Below are 20,678 nucleotides of genomic sequence, written 5' to 3'. Positions count from 1 at the left end.
AGAACAAAGTTACACAACACACAATTCTGAATTTCTACAAAGCCGCAATCGTCAGAATGGTGTGGTACCATCCCAAGGACAGATACACAGACCAATGGAATAGAATGAAAAGAATCTAGGAATAAACCCCTGCATCTCTAGCCAAACTGATTTTTGACAAGGGTGCCAAGACCATTCAGTGGGGACAGAATAGTCTCTTTACCAAATAGTACTGAGACAACTGAATAGCCATGGGCAACAACATAATGAAGTTGGACTCCACCTCCTGCCATACACAAAACATAAGTCAAAACGGACCCATGACCCAAGTCTCAGAGCTGAAACCATAACAATCTTAGAGGAAAATAGGAGTAGCCCTTCATGACACTGGATTTGGCTGTGGATCCCTAGGTATGACATCAAAAGCATGAGCAACAGAAGAAAAAATAGATAAATTGGACTTCATGACAATTATATACTTCTGTATATTGAAGGACATTGTGAGAAAGGTGAGAAGACAACCTATAGATTGGGAGAAAAATACTTGCAAGTCACATATCTTCTAAGGGTCTGTATCTAGAATATGTAAAGAACTCTTTAATACAGCAACAAAAAGACAATCCAATTTAAAGATGGGCAAAAGACTTGAATAAACATTTTTTCAAACAAAATATGCAGTTGGCCAAGAATCACATGAAAAAGATGCTCACCTTCATTAGTCATCACTAGTCATCACTAGTTCATACAAATCAGAACTGCAGTAAGATGCCATTTCATACCCCTTGGGATGGCTATAAAGAAAAGTAGTGGAACATGGATATTGGTGGTGAGGATGTGAAGAATTTGAAACCCTCATACGTTGCTGGTAGGAATGTAAAATGCACCACCGCTGTCAAAAGAGAGTTTGATGGTTTCTCAAAGTTAGATATAGAATTACCACAAACCCAGCAATTTCACTCCTCCTTATCCACACAAAAGAACTGAAAACAGGGACTCTAAATAATATATGAATGCAAAGCAGCACTAGTCACAATAGCCAAAAGCTGGAAACAGCCCAAATGTCTGCCAGTAGATGAATGGATACACAAATTGTGGTATTTACATACAATGGAATATTATTGAGCCATAAGAGGGAATGAAGTGCCGATATACCCTACAATATGGATGAGCCTTGAAAACATCATGCTGGGTGCTTGGGTGGCTCAGTGGTTTAAAACCTCTGCCTTTGGCTTGGGTCATGATCCCAGGGTACTGGGATTGTGCCCCACGTCGGGCTCTCTGCTTGGCGGGGAGCCTGCTTCCTCCTCTCTCTCTCTCTCTCTCTCTCTCTGTGTGATCTCTGTCAAATAAATAAATTTTTAAAATCTTAAAAGAAAAAAAAGAAAACATCATGCTAACTGAACATAAAAGGTTCACTTATTGTGGACATAAAAGGTCACATATGTGGTTCCATTTACATGGAACTATCCAGAATAGGTAAATCCACAGAGACAGAATGTAGATTGGTGATTACCAAGGGTTGAGGGTCCAGGGCGAATAGAAACTGCTTCATGTGTATGAAGTTTCCTTTTGGGGTGATGAAAACATTCTGGAACTAGACAGAAGAGGTGGTTGCAGAACACTGTGAATGTATTAAGAGCCATTGACATGTTCATTTTTATTTTTATTTGTTTATAGTTAATCTTTTTTTTTTTTTTAAGATTAAGATTTTATTTACTTATTTGAGAGAGAGAGCACAAGCAGGGGGAGTGGCCAGAGGGAGAGGGAGAAGCAGACTCTCTGCCGAGCAGGGAGCCCGACATGGGACTCCATCCCAGGACCCTGAGATCATGACCCGAGTCAAAGGTAGACACTTAGCCATCTGAGCCACCCAGATGCCCCCAAATGTGAATTTTTAAATGGTTAGCTTTATGTTACATGAATTTCACCTCGGTAAATTTTAAAAAGTGTAACAAACATATTTAAACAAATTTCCCTTACAGTGTAGAAAACTAATCAGCATCTGTAATTTCCTTCTTTACAGAAGACAGAGCTTCTAGCTGAAATCCTCTGGATTTTTAGTCTGTGATCATTATTAATTTTATAATTCCATGCTATATCTCTTCTGTTTTAGGAGTCCTTATGAATAGTCACATTAAGTCCTGCAGTCACCTTACTGGGGGACAGTTATTTTGAATTGATACAAGCTGTAGTGGTTTCTGAGCTTACCACTCTTTCTAGAATGCCTTTCTTGGCTTTCTTTGTTTCTTTCTTTCTTTTTTTTTAAGATTTTATTATTTGGCAGAGAGAGAAAGCACACATAAGCAGAGGGAGTGGCAGGCAGAGGGAGAAGGAGAAGCAGGCTCTCCACTGAGGAGGGAGCCTGATGCAGGGCTCGATCTCAGGATCTTAAGATCATATCCTAAGGCCAAGCCAGATGCTTAACAGACTGAACCACCCAGGCACCCCCTTCTGAAACCATTTTCTAGGTTTGAGCTTTGAGTATATGTTTCAGAAAGGATTATTTAAAAGAATACATACATATGTATATGTATATATAGATATGTATATGTATGTATGTATGTATGTGTTACTTCCTTTGAATGAATTTTTTTAAAGATTTTATTTATTTATTTGAGAGACAGAGATCACAAGTAGGCAGACAGGCAGGCAGAGAGAGAGGAGGAAGCAGGCTCCCTGTTGAGCAGAGAGTCTGATGTGGGGCTCGATCCCAGGACCCTGAGATCATGACCCGAGCTGAAGGCAGAGGCTTAACCCTCTGAGCCACCCAGGCGCCCTCCTTTGGATGAATTTTGATTCATTTGTTATTTTATTTTGTCGTAGTAAGTGAAAGATTATGTTCTGATAATTTCATAGAACATAAGGTTATCCCTGCGGCGGTCTTCTGGCCCACTGGATACTCTCAGATTCCTTCCTCTCTGTCCCCCCGTCAAGGCCAGGAGACCTCCCCTTGGCCCGTGTTTACTCCTCTGACTCAAGGAGTCCCTTTTTTAAAATTATTATTTTTTAATGTATTATGTTAGTTGCCATCTAGGACGTCATTAGTTTTTGATGTAGTGCTCCATGTTTCATTGTTTGCGTGTAACACCCAGGGCTCCCGTGCAGTCCGCGCCCTCCTTAATACCCATCCCCCCGCCCCCCTCCCCTCTAAAACCCTCAGTTTGTTTCTCAGAGTCCACGGTCTCTCATGGTTCGATGTTTCGTGAAGACCCCTTCTTCCAAGGAATTCCAGGAGAAGGCTTAGGCTTCCCGGACCAAAAAGGGCAAGCCACATGGTGGGCTCAGCCTAAGCATCCTTCCCTTCCTGGTGAATGAAGAGCATGGCAGTCTGTCCTTCTGCCTGCCCCTTCGACCCCAGGCATATTGCTTTGCTCTGAATTTCCATTCCTTAGTTATTTGGAAAGAGAAGCACAAATGGAGGAGCTGAGGAGTGGATGATTCTAGCCGCCGACTAACCCCGCTCTGTGTGGTGAGGGAGCCCCACCTCCTTATCGTTAAACTGCCTGTGATGGCCCCGCCATTTGCCTCAGTGCTTCCTCCTTCCACTTCTTGCCTGAAAAGACAGTCAGTTACGGTTTTCCGTGCACCACTTCTAGGGAGGGAGGAACTCTGGTTCAAGTCACCCGTCCTACCCTTGGGTCCTGGCCAAGACCAGCCTTCTCCCCGAAGGGGGAATCTTCACTGTCTGCCAGACTGTTCATTTTCTTCCTTCCAACTCTTGCTTCTGGCATTTGGTGAGAAGTTCGTCTATTTCTTCATTCATTCATCCATTTACTTCCTGAGCACTCATTACTGTTAAAGAACCTGGGGATACAGCAGTGAAAAAAAACATGAATACTTCCTCCTTCATGGAGCTGACATTCTAGTAGGGTGAGAGAGGAAATAAAACAATGAAATCTGAAGAACGTTAGAAGGTGATAAACACACAAAAGTGATTAAAACAAACAGAAAATGGAACTTGACTGGTGGTCGATTTTATTATTTATTATTTATTTATTTTTAAAGATTTTATTTATTTATTTGACACACAGAGCCAGTCCAATGCTGGGCTCCATCCCAGGACCCTGAGATCATGATGTGAGCGGAAGGCAGAGGCTTTAACCCACTGAGCCACCCAGGCGCCCCTGGTGGCTGATTTTAAATTGAGCAGTGAGGGTGGAACTCTTTGGGAAGGGGATATTCAAGTAAACATGAGCAGCAAAGGATGAGCTGTGTATTTGAGACAAGAATGTTCCAGAAAGTGGAAGCAGCCAGTGCAAAGGCCCTGAGGCAGAATCATGCCCAGAGTGGCATGAACTGGGAGAGTGGCAGGAGATGTCAGGGACGTAAGGGAGATGGACGTGGGGGTGGGGGCACTCCATACAGCATGGGTAGGAGACCATTGTAAGGGCTCTGGTCTTACTCTGAGTGACAAGGGGTCCACTGGAGGGTGGTGAGCAGGGAAGTGATGTGATCTGACATTTTCACAGGATGATTCTGGCCCCTGAGGGAGAAAAGACCATAGCAAGAGTGGAGACAGGGAAACCCATCTCTCAGGGGGAGTGAGAAAGGAATCTTGAAGACCCCTCTGACCCAGTGTGGGGAAAATGCTGGATTCAGAGTCACAAGATCTGGGTTTGGTCCCATCCAAGACTTCTGGCTATGCGACACCCTCACTTCCTCAGCCTCATCTTCTTCACCTGCAAAATGGAGAGAATAGTCCTATGAGTTCTTTGCAGAACTGACGTGGGTTTGCCGGAGAATGTGCGTGAGAAAGCCGGCTCCAGCGGCCGGCGCACAATGGGTGCTCCATGAGAAGCAGCCACAGAGTGGGCGGTCTTCTGGTGTCCTCCATTTAGGATTTGATCGCGTTCGAGGGAGGCATGTAGTGTTTGCATGTTTAGTTATTTTTAAGTGTGCTAATCACCTCTTTAAATGGATTGTCATAATTGTGTTATTCCAATATTTTGATGCAACAGATGCTTATTTTTGCAAAAGGCTTCTGGTTGGTTGGGCTGGTTCCAGTGTTTTGAGGTTTTCGTTTTTCAACGAAAGGAATGGACTTGTGTAGTCATTTAGCACTGTGTGCCAGCACCTGCTCTGGGGGCAGGGGGCGGGCGGGGTGGATGGCCCGGAAGGCGATGGTGGAGGGGCACAAGCCACAGGTGACTGAAGGACTTACGTCTGTCGGGAGGGACAGGTACAGACACACCTAGGGGAGCTCTAAACCTCAAGTCTGGCACAGTCCCCATCTTGTGTACATTTACCATATTCTAACTGAGCACCTACTATGTGCCGGGCACTGTGCTAGGTGTTGATGACGAGACAGTCTTACCCCTGTCCTCCTGGAGCCTGGTATTGGGGGTGGGGGACACAAATAAAAGGTAATTAAATAATCAAAAATAATTGCAGATGTATGGGAGCCTGGGGGGGGGCGCCCAAACACGGGGCTGCTGAGGAGGGGGTCTTGCTGCAGGATGGGCAGGGCAGCTGGGGGAGGGAGGCTTCCTAGGACCCTGCTTTCTGGGATGATGTGATGCCCGTGGCTGAGTCCTACCGAAAGCCAGTCATCCCCCAGCCCATCGTGGTAGTCAGGCTCAAGACATCATCCCACGGCACGCAGGCTTGGGGTGTGAGGAGTTCATAATGCTCACGGTGAGGGTAACGAGTGCGTGAGCTGCTGTCTACTTGCTGTGTGTTCTTGGGGAAATTCCCTAATGTCTCTGAAACTCTGAGGAAGAGCAGCAGTGGCAACAATGACAGCCACCACCGAGGGGGCGGACTCCGCACCAGGCAGTGTCCTGAGCAGCCCCTCTGTGTTGACTCACTCACTCTTTACAGCCGCCCTGCAGCACCTGCTGTACTGCCTGCCTCTCACAGATGAGGAAGCGGAGGCAGAGAGGCAGAGAGGTGTGCCCAAAGTCACACTCCTCGTGTGTGGCGGAACCAGGATTCAAACCCAGACGCTCCGGTGCTCGACCACACACTGCACTCCTGTGCCTCAGGGACCAATTTCGCCCATGTCCAGGGCCGTCCCGGAGTGAGATGTATGCTCACGGCGTCCGCCCGGGGGCCTGGCTCACTCATCCGTTCGGCTAATTATTTCTGAGCTTCTTCCTCTGTGCCAGGTTCTGGGAAGCAGAACCAACAAGGGCTGTCCTGGCAGGACTCACAGTGAACATTAAACAAATAATTATGCAAGCAGTTCATTAACCACACGTTCGGTGAGTGCTTCCGAGGGGAATGCAGAGCCTCCTGGGGCTGTGTAATGGGTTCCAACCCACTCTAGAGAGTAGCGGCAAAGTCATCCAAACCAGCCTGTTGTGGCGGGACCCGTGGTAATGAGCCAGATGACCGGAGGATGCGTGGTGAGCTAAGCATTCCCTCAGAGGGAACAGCCAGTGCGAGGACCTGGAGGCAGGCAAGGTCACTGGGTCTAAAGGGGTCGGGGGGCAGCCATTGAGGATGACAGGGCTGTGTCTGAGACTGTGGACTTTATCCTCAGGACAGCGGGGAGCGACGAAAGCCTGGTAAGTACGGAGTGGCGTGGTGAGGTGGTCCTCTTTCTAGAGACCACTCGGGCTACATGAAGGGGACGGATTTGGGGGGAGAAGAGCCCAAGAGCAGGGCAGAGGCTGTGGCGGTTGTCCAGGTAGCAGATGGTGTAGCTTGGACCAGGGCGGCGGTGGTGGGAATGGAGAGAGGTAGGTAGATTTAAAAGATAGTTCAGAGGAGTTCCACTGGATTTGAGGGGTGACCGAGGGTTGGTGTCTTTATTAGCTGCACGGAGGACCGGATGAGGGACCCAGGTGCAGGGGTGGGGAAGGGCAGTGTGGCTGCAGCTTTGCACACGCCGCCCTTGAGATGCTTGTGAGACCCCAGGTGGGAATATTGGGGCAGGAGAGGTGTTTCGATGCGCACCTCGGGAGCTCAGATGGTACCAAGACTGAAGGCGGAAATGTGGCTCCTAGATGGCAATTAAAACTGAGCTAGAGGAAGGGTGTAGAGCAGGAAAGGAGGAGAGTCAGGACTGAGGCTGAGAACCTCCAGCAGGGAAGGGTGGGTAGAGAAGAGGAATTGGCATTGGAGAAGGAGAAGGGAGAGCCAGAAGGTGGACAGCATGAGGTCGTGGATGCTAAAGGAGGGGCGTCCTCAAGAGGAAGGGAAGGAATCAGTTGGACCAACATCCCTGAGTGAAGTGTGGTTTGAAACAATCTGATTGGATCTGGAGCCGTGGAGGCCACTGGAAGGGGGGGTGGGCTTGGGGGTAGAGGAGGCAAGTCCCAGGGGGCTGTGTAGTGAGTGAGAGATGAAGAAGAGGGGCTGAGAGGTGAGGAAGACGGGAGGAGGTGGTGGCAGCTGGGGAGAGTGAGGGGGTGTGCAAGCCCGGAGAGAGGTGAGCATGTTTCAGTGCCGAAGAGACTGTTCCAGTGGAGGGGGATGCCAGAGAGCCAGGAGCAAGAAGTGTTCATGGGATATCCGAGGTCCTTGGACAGAGGGGGAAGGGGAGGGGGAAGGTCACTGGGTACATGGACAGGGAGATTGGCTTTAGGAAGGAGGGATGGCTCTTTTGGCATCAAAAGAAGAGCAAGTTGGTACCAAATGTGGAAGTTTGTGGTTCTGGCATCAGGATGCTGCTAGGGTTATTTTCTGTTTTCCCTGGGAAGTCGAGGGTGATTGGTCATCTGCACTGGGCGAATGGGTAGAGAGGGTGCTGGAGAATGAGGAAAGAAGACAGGCTGGGGAGAACCGCCATGGAAATGAACAAGTTGAGGGAGAGTGGATCCCGGAGGCATGAAGACATCACACAGCTGGTAACCATGCTTTCTGGTGAAATGTGGCCGGAATTTTGCCCAACTTTCTTGGTGAGGGTGAGAAGGGGTGCGTGGTTGGGTTCCTATCATTGTGGGGGTTTTAGTAGCCAGGTGCCAGGCATGGAGGAGCAGAGGGAGGCATGGCGTGCTTTCTTTCCTCCACCCAGTTCTGATTACTTGGGGGGTACTCTGTCCCCTTCTCCATCCTGCCTCCCTGTAGCTATCTTCGCCAAACCCTGTACCACTCATAGCCTTAACCCTATAATTATACAAGTTGACTTGTGGGCACTTTGTCTTGGAGGAGATGAGCCTAAGGACAAAATTACACTAACACCCACATATGTGCACCAAAATGCATCAAAACTTGAAAAATCATTTTCATCCTCCCTAGGATGACCTTGTTAGGATGTTTGAAGGGTTCTCTCTTTCTCTCTCTCGTTCTCACTCTTTCTCTCTACCTCCACCCTCCCCCGTTCTCCAGTAGAGACATACTAGTTCTTAAACATGGAGTGTTCAGAATGTATTTATTTTAAGGGAGGGTACTGGGTGCAGAGTGGAGAGTCTCAGTGTGGAGGACTTGTGCCTGGAGACTCCTTGAAGACATTGCAGTGTTATGAGAGAAAGGGGGGATTGGACCCAGTTTCCTCCTACTGTTGAACATGCGTGAAGCCTCTAGATCTTGATTTTCTGATCTGTCAACTGGAGATAAACACAGGATTCTTTTAAGAATTAGAGATTAATTACATGTCAAGTATATCTTAATAAAGCCAGGAAAAAACGTTCAACCAGGGAACCCGGGAGCCATCCATGTCAAGGTAGACATGTGTCCCTAACACACTAGCCATATCTATAATGGCCTCCTGTGTTTCCCTAATTACAAATGTGTCTCTGATATGACCCAGGATGTGTCTCTAATTCCCCAAGTGTGTTCACCCTGGTGTGGATTATCTCTCTAATTCTCCAAGAGAGTCTACCAAGAACCAAGATTCCCAGGATCTGTGTTACAGACAAGAACATGTATCTTCCTTTGCAGATAGTGTAAATTAGAGGAGGAGGGAGGGAACTGGAGTGAGATTTCTTTCTAACTATGTGACTTTGGGCAAGTAAATCCCCCTCTCTGGGTCTTAGTTTTTCTATCTATAAAATGGGCAAAAAACAACAGAACCTCCTTCATAGGGATGTTGTAAGAATTAATTCATTAAATGTTTGTAAAGTGCTTACACCTGGCACATACTATGTGCTCACTAAATGCTAGATATTTCTATTCCTTGATTGGGAAAAAAAAAAAAAAAAAAAGGCTCAAGGAAATTGTTTTCCTTGATCGGGAGGGACTGAGTCTTCCTTGGGTCCCCTCTCCTGGTCATTCTTTTAATCTCAGGCACCAGCTGTGGGTCTTCCATTGAATTAGATTCAAATTCCAACAGATATTGATTCAAGAAATGCAAGGCTGTTTTAACCTTAGAAAAACCAAGTGAAGTGATATACCATGTTAACTGAATTAAAGGAGCAAAATCGCTCGAGCTTTCCCCTAGATGCGGGGAAAAGGAGTCCAATAAAAGCCAAACAACAACAACAAAGCACACACAATTGAAAGAAAAATGAACACCTTCTTGACAAACTAGCCATGTCTCACGCTGTTCCAGAACATCTGTAAGAACCTACGGTAGATATTGTACTTAGTGGTAAAACATTGAGATCTTTAAGGTAAGGAAGAAAGCAAGGCTGCCTGCTCTCGCCATTTCTATTGAGCATTGTGCTGGAGCTTCCTGGTCAGTGCAGTGAGTGGGGAAAGCAAACAAACAAGGATTGGAGAGGAAGGTGTCCAGTATGGCTCCTAGGTTGTGCTTCTAGGGGTGCCTTCGTAGCATTTACCAAGACGAGAAAGATCAGGACAGGACCCACGTGGGCTGGGTGTTCAGGGGACCCAAGGGGAAGGTGTCCAACTGCTCTGGAAGACCACCAGGCAGGGAATCAGGATACTTCAGTCCATTCCCCACTCTTGGACTAACCATGGATGGGCTACTTTCCTTTTGGACCTGGATTCTCCTGTCTCTAAAATGGGTGGGTGTGGAAGACGGACTCATGGTGGTCTGCGGGGTCCAGACAGACGGACTCATGGTGGGCTGCGGGGTCCAGACCTGATGGAAAATGAAGAAGGTGGGAATAGGAGCGGGTCCCACTCTCCAGGGGGGCAGGTTTTTTTATATAGACCCTCTAGTGGGAGGGCACACCCATCTGGAGATGGGACAGGAATCTAACCAAGTCATGGGGCCATCTTGACTGTCTCCCTTCCAGAGGAATCATCCCTTCTTTCCTTTGTCAAGAAGTTGTTACCATTTTGTTGCTATTATTGGTGCTATTAAGCATGTTCTTCAGTTGTAAGACACCGAGCCCCAACAACATGCCCTTTTGATGTTTTAGACCTACAGCAGCCAGAGCGAGAGCAACGAAGACTATGAGATCCCCCCGATAACACCTCCCAACCTCCCTGAGCCATCTCTCCTGCACCTGGGGGACCACGAAGCTGGCTACCACTCGCTGTGCCACAGCCTCACGCCCAACGGACTGCTCCCCGCCTACTCCTACCAGGCCATGGACCTCCCAGCCATCATGGTGTCCAACATGCTGGCCCAGGACAGCCACCTGCTGTCTGGCCAGCTGCCCACGGTGAGTCTGTCACATCCCTCCCCATGGTTCTGCTGGATACAGCAGGGAAGGGGGTTGAGAGGGGAAGCAGAATGCCAGTGTTTTGATGAGGACCCTCTGCCTGTGTGCAGGGCGTGGGCTTGGATGTTTGCATGGGATCTGCCGAATATGAGGGGAGGGCATGGAGGGTAATTTACATCCTCACACAGGTAACTCCTGGAGCTCTGTCTGTAGTGTCTTGTTAGTGCTTGTTTTACTGTTATTTGTAATAGTTTAATCTCATCTTTATTTTTATTTTATGATGACTTTATTGAGATGTAATTCTCAAACCGTACAGTTCACCCATTTAAAGAGGACAACTCCCTAGATTTTACACAGGATTGTATGACTATCAGCTCAGTCCATTTTGGAACATTTTATAACCCCCCCACAACTCACAGCCCTAGGTAACCACTAATCTACTTCCTGTCTCTAGGTATTTTCCTATTCTGGACATTTCATATAAATAGAATCATAATGTTTTAAAAATATTATACCTTGTTTCTTGTTTAAGCTGCCAGGGAGAAGGGTGATTGCTGAGTTAAAGTTTCAGGATAAGTAGAAAATGAGCAGGCAGGCTAGGACAGGAGAAGAACTTCCAAGTTGGAGGAATAGCATGTACAAGAGCAAGAGGCAGGAGGGCTTGTATCATTCTTGGGGACAGCATGGGGTTCATTCTCTTTGGAGGGCAGGAGAGAATGGACCTGGAGCCAGAGAGAGAGAGAGGGAGGTGAACGGGGTAGCAGCACCTGATCATAAGGGTCCTGAATCTTATGCTAAGGAGATACATGATTTCTTAGCATAGTGGCTGGTTTGAACAATCAAGAGTATAGAAAATTAGTGGAACATTTTTTTGTGTAATAAAAAAAAAACCCTTAAGGGAATTCTAGTACTTCTCCTGAATAACTATGGTCATTTTTGTTTGTATATAATATTATATACTATTCACAACTCTTAAGTTCATTCCTCAGTGACAGGAATACAACTTATTCTAGCTTAAGCAAAAAAGATGGAAGTATCCAGTGGATGAGGGGTTTCAGGTATGGCTGGATCCAGAAACCCTAGTAGCATCATGAGGGCCTTATCCCATGCCCATTTCCACACAGCAGGCATAATGGCTGCTGGCAACCCACATCTTCCCTGACATCTCTGGCAAGTGACAGTTTGGATCTTCTAGGGAGGACCATGATGGAGCATAGCTGGACCAACCAGCCTTGTGTCCAGGAGGAAGCGATCTTCAATTTTGTCAGCTTGGGTCACAGACTCATCAGTGGTGGGGGAGGAGGGACTGCACAGCTGATTCCCTGTCGGCATCACATGGTGTTGGCTGGCTCGTGTTTATCTCTGCAGACCATGCTCAGGGGCCACAGCCACGGGTGTGGCCCCATTTTAGCCGATACCTGGAGCCTTCAGACAGACAGTGTGTACTGTAACCATTTAGACAGTGTTTTACTTACTGTTTACTCTTGTTACCACCAAATCTCCCTGCTTGAAAAAAAAAAAAAAAAAAAAAAAAAAAGCTGAGGTCCCCTATGTATTTTTGTGAGCTACATCACATTTTTTCCTTCTTTGAATCCAGGTAAGAAATAAAAAGTAGGAGGGACAGAGGGGAGAGGGAGGCAGCCAACTCAAGCTCCACATTTTATAACATTCCGGGTTGGACTAAAGTGCTCAGTGGAAACCGATATTCCATTTCTTGACGAATACTTTTCTCTGGGGCCCATCCACAATGCAGGCCCTTGGCTTCCTCTTCTCTAAGAGACCTGAAGATTCCAGAGCCGTACCGTTTTAATTCCACTTTGTTAGAAAGATGTGACTTAGCTGCCTGCCCAGCTCGTTGTTCACAAAAGGGCACTACTCCAGAGTGTCCCTGTTGGGGGCTTATGGTAACACAAGCCAGGGAAGGGCCAGCAGACCCCTCGGGCGTGTGCCCCAGGGAAGGCTTGGAATACAAGGGCCTGTATGGCTGTGGTCCTGGGTTCTGGTCCTGCTGGCCTTTGGTGCCGATGGGCAAGAGAGACAGTGTGTGGGCTCTGGAGTCCCACGGACCTGCCTTGGGTCCTGGTCCTCCTCTGGAGCTTCATTCCCTTGTGTTGGGATCCTAACTGCACCCACCTCAAGACTACAGTGAAGTGTATTGGAGATAATATGTGCCAAGTCTTAGAAAAACGCCTGGCAGAGAGTAAACAATCAGGGAATCTTTATTATCGGGATGATGGGTAATGAAAGTGAATTCCCACTGTAACCAAACAGGGATGTCTTTCCCATGAGTCTCATTTACCTAAAGGAACAGATTGCAGATACCTTTGTAGGGCCACCTGCTTATAATAGCTCTGATAATGACAAGGAATGTGGTCTGTATGTCAGAAATGACCTTCTGATCACTCCTCCTCGGGTATGTTTTGGTTGGGCTTGGTCCAAATAAGCACTTTGCAGTCATTTTCCAGATTTCTTTAAAACTAGCTCAGGGTAGAGATGCTTCACGAATTCAGATAGCTCTCATTCTTCCATTGATCAGGTGTCAAGGACTCACTGAGTTTTATATTCCCTCGTTCTGTAACGAAAGAGAAGCCAAACTGTTTTATCCCGGGGAGGGCGACTGGACCAAATGGGAAACTCGATAAGCACACGTCCGTCATGTCCGTCTGTCAGGCCTCTCTGGTGAAGAGACACAAGTCGCCCTTAGAGACAAGTTTTTCAAGTTTGTCTGAGCTGTAGGAGGCAGGTGTGCGTCTGTGCGTGTGTGGACGTGCGTCCCGAGGACGATGGTGGAATTGTGTGGCCACCTGCTAGGTGTCAAGTGCAGTGCGGACGGAGGACTTTACAAACTGTTTACACGCTGCTCCCGAGAACTGAGCGAGGCGGCTATCATGCCGTCGGAAAAACGGAGGCTCAGAGCAGGCAGGTGATTGTATTGGCTTCTGGCAGCTCTCGAGCAAATTGTTGCCAGTGTGGTATCTTGAAACGCCAGAAACGGGTTCTCTCTGAGCTCTGGAGGCTAGAGGTTGAAATCTGAATTGCTGGGCCCACATTAGGGTGTCAGGAGGGGTGACTTTCCTCCAGAAGCTCTGGGGAGGGTCCCTCCCTTGCTGCTTCTGGCTTCTAGAGGTGGCTGACATCCTAGCCCATGGCCACATCACTCTGACCTCACTTGGCCCTCTCTCTGTCCATGCAGTCTCTTCTGCCTTTCTCATAAGGACACGTGTGATAACATTTAGGGTTAATCCAGGATATTTCATCCACCTCAAGAACCTTCATTTAATTACACCTGCGAAGACTTTCCCCTTAAATACAGGTTCCAGGAATTAGGACCTGACATTGTTGGGGGGCTGTTTTCAACCTACCGTGGTGATCCCCTGGACAGCACCTTTATGAAGAGCCTCCTAGGCCCCAGGCATGGTTCTGAGCCCTGGCTCTACGAGGCCCTTGAGGAATGCTGGTGCAGGCAAGAGGCAGGTGAAGGCTGCACTTCTGGAAAAGCAGCAAGTGCTCTCAAAGAATCCGAGCACGCTGCTGTGTGTGCCCAGAAGAGGCACCTTTAGGAAATGATGACCTGACACATAGTGGGTTCTAGAAACACGGCATGAGTAAATGAGTGAATGAATGTCACACAGTTCAAGCAGAACTTGAACCCAGCTCTCTCTGCTACTGTGCACCTCTCCAATTTACCAGGAGCTCGAGAGATGGAACAGCTGGGCCGCAGGGCCGCAGGTGGCCCCGAAGGTGCCTCGATGGCCAGCAGGTCACAGATGCTGTTTGCACAGATTGAGACGTGTCAGGGATGTCGTCCCTGGAGAGGTGGGTGAGGCCAGGGTGTCTGACAACCATCTCATTTGTGCCAAGCCCTTTTGGCTCTGGGCCCAGAGGCCGCCGATTTCCTTCTGGTCCTCTGTCCCTGTCCCCTGGCAGTCGGCTTTTTTGCTTTTAAGGTATGGCTGCTGGCAGGAATCCTGTGCAGTATTGGAATTGGGCCCCTCTTACAAAATTAAATATGCTTAAAGCTTCTCCCTCGACTTCAGCGTCTTAACTGATTAAACATTCATTTCCAAGACAAAAAGAGTCAATTTAGTATGAAAGATACATTTTGCCGGTTTAATTTAAAGCACTGCACCTCCATCTGACCCCTATTTTCATAACTCAATAATTTTATCCTGTGTTGATTGTCTCATTTTGAGAGAGATATTGTATGTATAAATCAGTTTCTAAAATACCCAAAGAAACTAGAAGAGTGGAATTTATTAAGCAGCCTCTGTTAAGTCTGAAATAATTTATTTTGGAGTCGTCCTTGGGAAATGTTCGAGCTTATGGTCCCGGCATACCCAGGAGAAGAATTATCCTGGGAAGGGACAGTGCTGGATGTTGCCAGACAAGTCCCGGGGAATCTGTGCCTCCTGTCAGGTCAAAGAGAGCTCCAGGAGAGGCCCGAGAAGTCATCCGTTCTGGTGGTTTGGGAAGTCTGGGGTTTTCCCAAGCCCGGTGGGTCACTGGAGCTGGGTGGTGCCGTCTTGAGCCTCGGTTAGCACGGGTGTGGCGGGCAGCTGGCACTGAAGCACTCTCTCCCAGAGCTGACTATTGTTGGCTTTCTCTGGGACCTCCGACAAGTCGCTTCTCTCCCAGCCTCAGTTTGCGCATCTGTGGAATGGGGATTGGGATGCCAGTTCTGGCGAACTCACAGGTGGGAGAAGGGGAATAATCGCTCTGCCAGCCGTGACATGTGGGTGAGCACAAGGGTTTGAGTTTGGATAGACCCTCGGCTCCCACCTCCACCCGTGCCCCCGGCCCAGGGGGCTCAAGTCTTACCAACGTGGGTCAAATCCTGAGTGCTAGTTCTGGGTTCCTGTCCCATAGCTCTTGCTGGGAGGGGGCTAGGAGCCATGGCCCACGGACCCTATGCCAAGGGAAATGTCTTTCCAGGCTGGTGCCCTGGGGCAGGCTTTCGGGGAGGGAGCTGGGCAGTCCTCGTTGCCACTTCAACCCCTTGCTTTAGAGGTGGTTCCCGTGAGAGAGGCTGCAACGCTGGGTCAGGGCCTGGAGTGTGGGGCAGGGCTCAGGGCTGGGAGCAGGGCCTGTGTCCTGACTCTGGGGGGTCCTTGTTCAACTCCTCTCACACCTATCCCCCGGTCTTCCTCTTCTCTGCTCTTCTCCTCCAAACTCCTCCTCCTCCTCCCTTCCCGGTCGTATCCCTCCTCCCCGTGGGAGATTTGGTCCACCTCTGTGTGATTCTCTCAAGCGGAGATGCAGGGTTTGCCCTCCTGAGTCTGGGGAAAAGGCACCAAAGCCAACCCCCAAACTTGTCTGGATGACTGAGCTACAGTGGCAATGGAGGACCCCCGCCCCAACCCAACCTATTTGTTTTAATGTCCTTAATGCATTTAAGGTTTTTTGTTTGTTTGTTTTGGTTTATGATTGTTATCAGCTAGTGTTTGCTGTGTCATAAGCCACCTCAACACTTAGTGGCCTAAAGCAAACGATGAACACTTACTATTTCTTAGGATTCTATGGGTCCGTAGGTCTTTTGATGTGGACTGGCTTGGCTGGGTCCTGGGGTCAACTTATGGTTTGTCCAGCACTGCCTGGTTGAGGGCAAGCCTGTTCACATCCTGGCAGCTGACCTGATGTCAGCTGGGACCAATGGTTTCTCATCCCATGGTGGCCTTGGCCTGTTTACGAGGCACGGGTTTCCCGATAGCATCAAGGAAGGATAAGCCCCAGGATGCAACCACTTTTCCAACCTGGCCTCGTATCGCTTTTGCTGATGTCCCTTTGGCCAAAGCCCCTTTGGCCATGCTTAGATTCAAGGAGCGAAGGAATAGGCCCCACCTGTTGAAGGGAGAAATGTCAGTGCCACGTTGCAGAAGAGTGTGGATGCAGGGCGGACAGGAATTCATGGCCATTTTCGTAATCTTTTGTGAAAGCATTTTGTTTTGCTTATGTGCTTTTGTTTTCTTGGCATTTAGTATCACCCTTGAGTTAGAAGCATGGGCTCTGGAGTTAAGCCGACCCAAGTTCAAAACCCAGCTGCACCATGGTCACCCTCCGCACTGTGACTCACACTGAGGGGTTAATCCTCCATGAGCCTCAGTTTCCTCATCTGTAAAACGGAGGAAATGTTCCTTGCCTCGTAGGAACGTGTGAAGATTCAGTGATCAGAGGTAGGAAAAATGCTCAGCCCAGTGCCTGCCTCACAGTAGGCCCTCCTAATAAATACAGGCGGCTCTGTTATTCATTTTGCTGATGGGCTTTGGGTGGCTTCAGCCTCATATCTCCCTTTGTCCAGCCAGACTGCTGGGAGTCGGCTTTGTTGGGGCAGAACGTGGTCAGGCAGGCTCACCAGCCAGGGCCTGGGCCCGGAGGAGTGTGTCGAGAAAAGCAGGTTAGAGACTGAGGTGCAGGGCGCCGGGAGAGGGCCCCAGCTGCAGAGTGGGCTGGAGGGAAGTGTATTACCTCCACCAGGACCTCAGTCGGAGCCCAGAGCTTGGAAGCAGCTGAGAAGTGATGGTCCCACTGCCTGCCGAGAAGGCGAGAGCCTCAAACCCCACTTCTCCGGGCTGCTTGACCAGCAGCAGGATCTCGGTAAGAGCAAGGGGTTCCCGGAGATCCTGTGGCTTGGGCTTCTCTCCGGGGGCCCTGTGTTTATCTCGTTCCTCTGTGGGGGCGGGAACGGGGGGGTGCGGCTCTCACAACAGGCCCCTGAGGATCCTTAAGTGGGGAAACCAGATGCCCAAAGCCTTCTTTATATGCAGCCGAGTCCAGATGAAACTCCCGTCCCTTGTTTTTTCAGAGGCAGTAAGCAAAAGAAATATGTCTTTTTACATTTTATAAAACTCAGAAAAATGGCTTTAAACAGCTTTTGCTCTCCTGCTATAATTATTTATTTTCAAACACTCCTGCAGGGGCCGCTCCGTTTTCTTATCCTGCACTCCCTTTTCTCATAAATGAACCATCACTTCAATAAATCATTATGAAAACAGAGACTAACACCAGCTCTGAAAGGTTGAAAGATTTATGTAACACATTTATGTTCCCCATTTTCTCATTCTGGTACTCGGCTGCAAAAGCTAAGCTAATAAAAGCCACTATTAATATTTCTTGTTGCCTAGCAACCCCAGAGCGGGAGTAATAGCTTCAGCTAGAAAAATAGATGACCGATAAGGAAAAATTCAATTCTTTTATTATCTCAGGGGGAAATGGCCTTTTACTGGAACATTATGATGTACGAGTGTGAAGTTGAACACAAAAGATTTTTGTGTGTGTTTGTTTTTCTATTTTTAATGAACATTATTTTACCTCCAGTAACTCTGTTAGGGCACTTTTGTCTTCCTCTACCCTCTCCTGCACACCCCCACCCCCCGCCCACCCCATCCCTCATGCTTAATTTAGCAGCTATAGTAGTTAAGAAGCTGTCAGCGGTTTTTAGTTTAAAAATGGTTTTTGCAAAGGTTTATAACTCGGTCATAAAAATTCACTCCCTGTTAAAACTCAGGCCAGTGATAAGCCAACACACAGGCTAGTTCTCTGTGAGCAGGCTCCCGTCTGTTGAGAGATAAGACTCGTGGTTTTCACGAAGAGAAAGGTCGGAAAAGAACAGAATGTGTTCTTTTCCGTGTCCCAGTTTTCTTTGGAACCCAGGGACGCTGTCTCTTCTGAGAACTGTTTGCTCTAAAGTTTGAGGCGCGTTCAAAGGGGAAAAGGAGGGGGCGTAGGCATGTTTTGAGTACCTGCTGTGTACAGACTTGGTCCCATGACCTCTCCCAGCAACCCGTTGGTATCCCCATGGTTCAGATGCAGAGACTGAGACTTACAGAGGCCAAGCAACCAGCCCAAGGTAGCGAGATGCCACGATGTCTCACACCTCGGTGCTCTGTAGTGCAGGGTTTCTCAACCCAGCACTACAACATCTGGGTGGGGAAGTTCTCTGTAGGGGTGGGGAAAAGGCTGGCCTGGGCATGAAGGATGTCTGGCAGTGACCATGGCTTCCACTGCTATTCTTGGCCTCTGGTGGCATGCCACCGTCCATCAAAATCTCTCTCTCTCTCTCTCTCTCTCTCTCTCACACACACACACACACACACACACATGTCTCCAGTCAGTGCCAAATGTTCCCCGGGGGACAAAATCAACCCTGGGTGAGGACCCCTGCCTGCTGTTTCTTCTGTTTGGAAGGTTCTTCCCCTTTGTCAACCTGCTGAACTCCTTTTCCTGTGTGAGGACCCAGTTCAGAAGTCACCTTCTCTTTGAGGCTGTCGGGATCCTCTGGGCTGGGAATGGAGTGAGACAAGCGAGGCACTTGTCTTCAATCTAAATATTTGAGAGAGCACCAAAAACCTCAGTAATCAAGATAAATGGTGTCTTACTGAGATATTTTTTTTTAAATCAAAATTACCACACACACACACACAAAAACCATGATGAACAGTATATGAAAAGTGCAAATGAAGGTGGGAGCAGCCTGAGTTCACGGAGGCAGGTGGCCGTCCATTCAGAGGTCCGTCTGCGCTGCCAGCCTGGGACAACCTCGGAGAAGCCTGGGTCTGTGCTCACGCCTTTCTCTGGCACCAGCCTCTGGCAAAGGGCCTCCTTAGCGGATCACCCTCCGTGTCTGTTTATTGACCGAATGAATGGGAGGAGAGCTCAGATTACACGTCCAGGGTCACATCCTGAGTAGAAGGGTGGAGTTGGAACTTGAACCAGAGCCTCTGACTCCGAGCTCCGTGCTCTCCGCACCCTCCAGGCTGTGCACAGGTGAATGGAGGTTGCCCTGAAGAGGGAAACCTGAGCCACAGGGGATTCGAAGATGCCCCGGAAGGGCTCACAGCCTGGGGGAGGGGCCGGGTCACAGCAGCCATGATCTTCGCGTGGTGTCCTCCTGCCTCGTCCCGTGGCTCTCATTTCAGCCTCACTGCCCCCTCGGCAGGCGGGAGCTGGCGGCTTTCTGATGCAGACCATGTCCAAGAAGGGAACCACGAAGGCCAGCCCCTGGGCACGCTGTGTGAGCTCACTGTGGTCGGAGAGGCCTTATCTTCGCCTTCGGAGAGCAAAGACCATGTCTGGTTTGACCCCATCTCCTCTTGGCAAACTTTTCTCCTACGCAGTGGCTGAATTATCTCTGACTGTAGTCCGCCAGCATTTAGTTAGCTCTGATGATGTGTTTGGCACCCGCGTAAGCCCTTTCCGTTTGGTATCTCGTTTCATCTTTCACCCTAGAAGGAGGTACGCTTAGTGTTGCCGCGTGACAGAGGAAGAAACCAAGGCACAGAGAGGCGGATCACTTGGTTACACAGCTGTCAGTGGTGGCGCCGCGCTTCGAACGTGGGCTGACTCCCATGTATTCCAGTACCTAAACTGTACAGCCTTTAAAGGAGTGGGTGCATGAATAAAGGGGTGAGCGAGGGAGTGGACCAGCCGGGATTGAGACCCGCGCTCGGAGTTCGGCTCCGAGTCAAGCCATCCCTGTCCTCAAGGAAGCATAGCACGAAGTAGGAAGGGCTGGGGTTAGGAACACGGAACAGGTGAATACTGGGGAGTTCAGAGGAGAGTAGTAGCAGGAAAGGCTTCCTGGAGGAGGTGGCATTGGGGTTGGGCCCTAGGGGCCAGAGAACAGCAGCAGAAGCCGGAAAAGAGGAAACTTCACACCTGTCCAGACTTCCCTGTTCACACCCAGTCGCCACCCCTTCCACTGGGATTGTCCGTGATGTTTTATGATCGCTCAGGTGCCCTCTGGTGGCCATCGGAGCCGTGACCCTCTGGCCGCAGCGGTGCAAGGGTCAGGCATTTAACTTCCATTCTGGGCGAGATGCCAAGCCTGGCAGACCCCCCCCCCCTCCGCCTCCCTCGGAGACCTGCTCGCGAGCCAGGAGGGAGAATTCAGGGAAAATCCCAGCAGCATCCGTCAGCGGCAGCTGCGACATTAGCCGGCATAATGGCCCTCTCCTCCGAGTGCATATTCAGCACCATGTTTGGGAAAATGAGCTTTTAATGTACCGTCGGCGTTGCTGGGAACCAATCTCTGGCTCCGCGGAATGTCTGCAGCACATAAACTTGAGATGTATTGGAGTCATTTTCCCCCTGCTCTGGCTGGATCATAAAAAGTCAGTCTCCTGCGCGCGCTCTCTCTCATCTTGTGGCTTTGTCCATTTAGAGCTCGGAATCTTTAGAAAAGGCAGCAAGACAAATAAAACTCATCTAAATATTAAGGCTCTGGAGGAGAGCGTCAGTGCACTG

At 49.0% G+C, this 20,678-nt stretch overlaps 1 protein-coding gene across 6 annotated transcripts in view; it reads left to right on the top strand.

The window, feature by feature from the left end:
- TOX2 (TOX high mobility group box family member 2) overlaps positions 1-20,678 on the top strand; it is a 139,047-nt gene that overhangs the window by 82,120 nt on the left and 36,249 nt on the right. For all 6 annotated transcript variants that reach the window (XM_045082184.1, XM_045082183.1, XM_045082186.1 and 3 more), the window contains one exon: positions 10,194-10,439. In XM_045082184.1, the coding sequence (XP_044938119.1) occupies positions 10,194-10,439 (246 nt within the window). The remainder of the gene's footprint in view (positions 1-10,193; positions 10,440-20,678) is intronic.

Source organism: Mustela putorius, unplaced genomic scaffold, assembly GCF_011764305.1.
Source record: "Mustela putorius furo isolate JIRA1106 unplaced genomic scaffold, ASM1176430v1.1 tig00000592_pilon_pilon_pilon, whole genome shotgun sequence".
NCBI classification, from domain to species: Eukaryota; Metazoa; Chordata; class Mammalia; order Carnivora; family Mustelidae; genus Mustela; species Mustela putorius.
The sequence above is the reverse complement of the archived record's forward strand: the minus strand, read 5'-3'. Positions and strand labels throughout refer to the sequence as shown.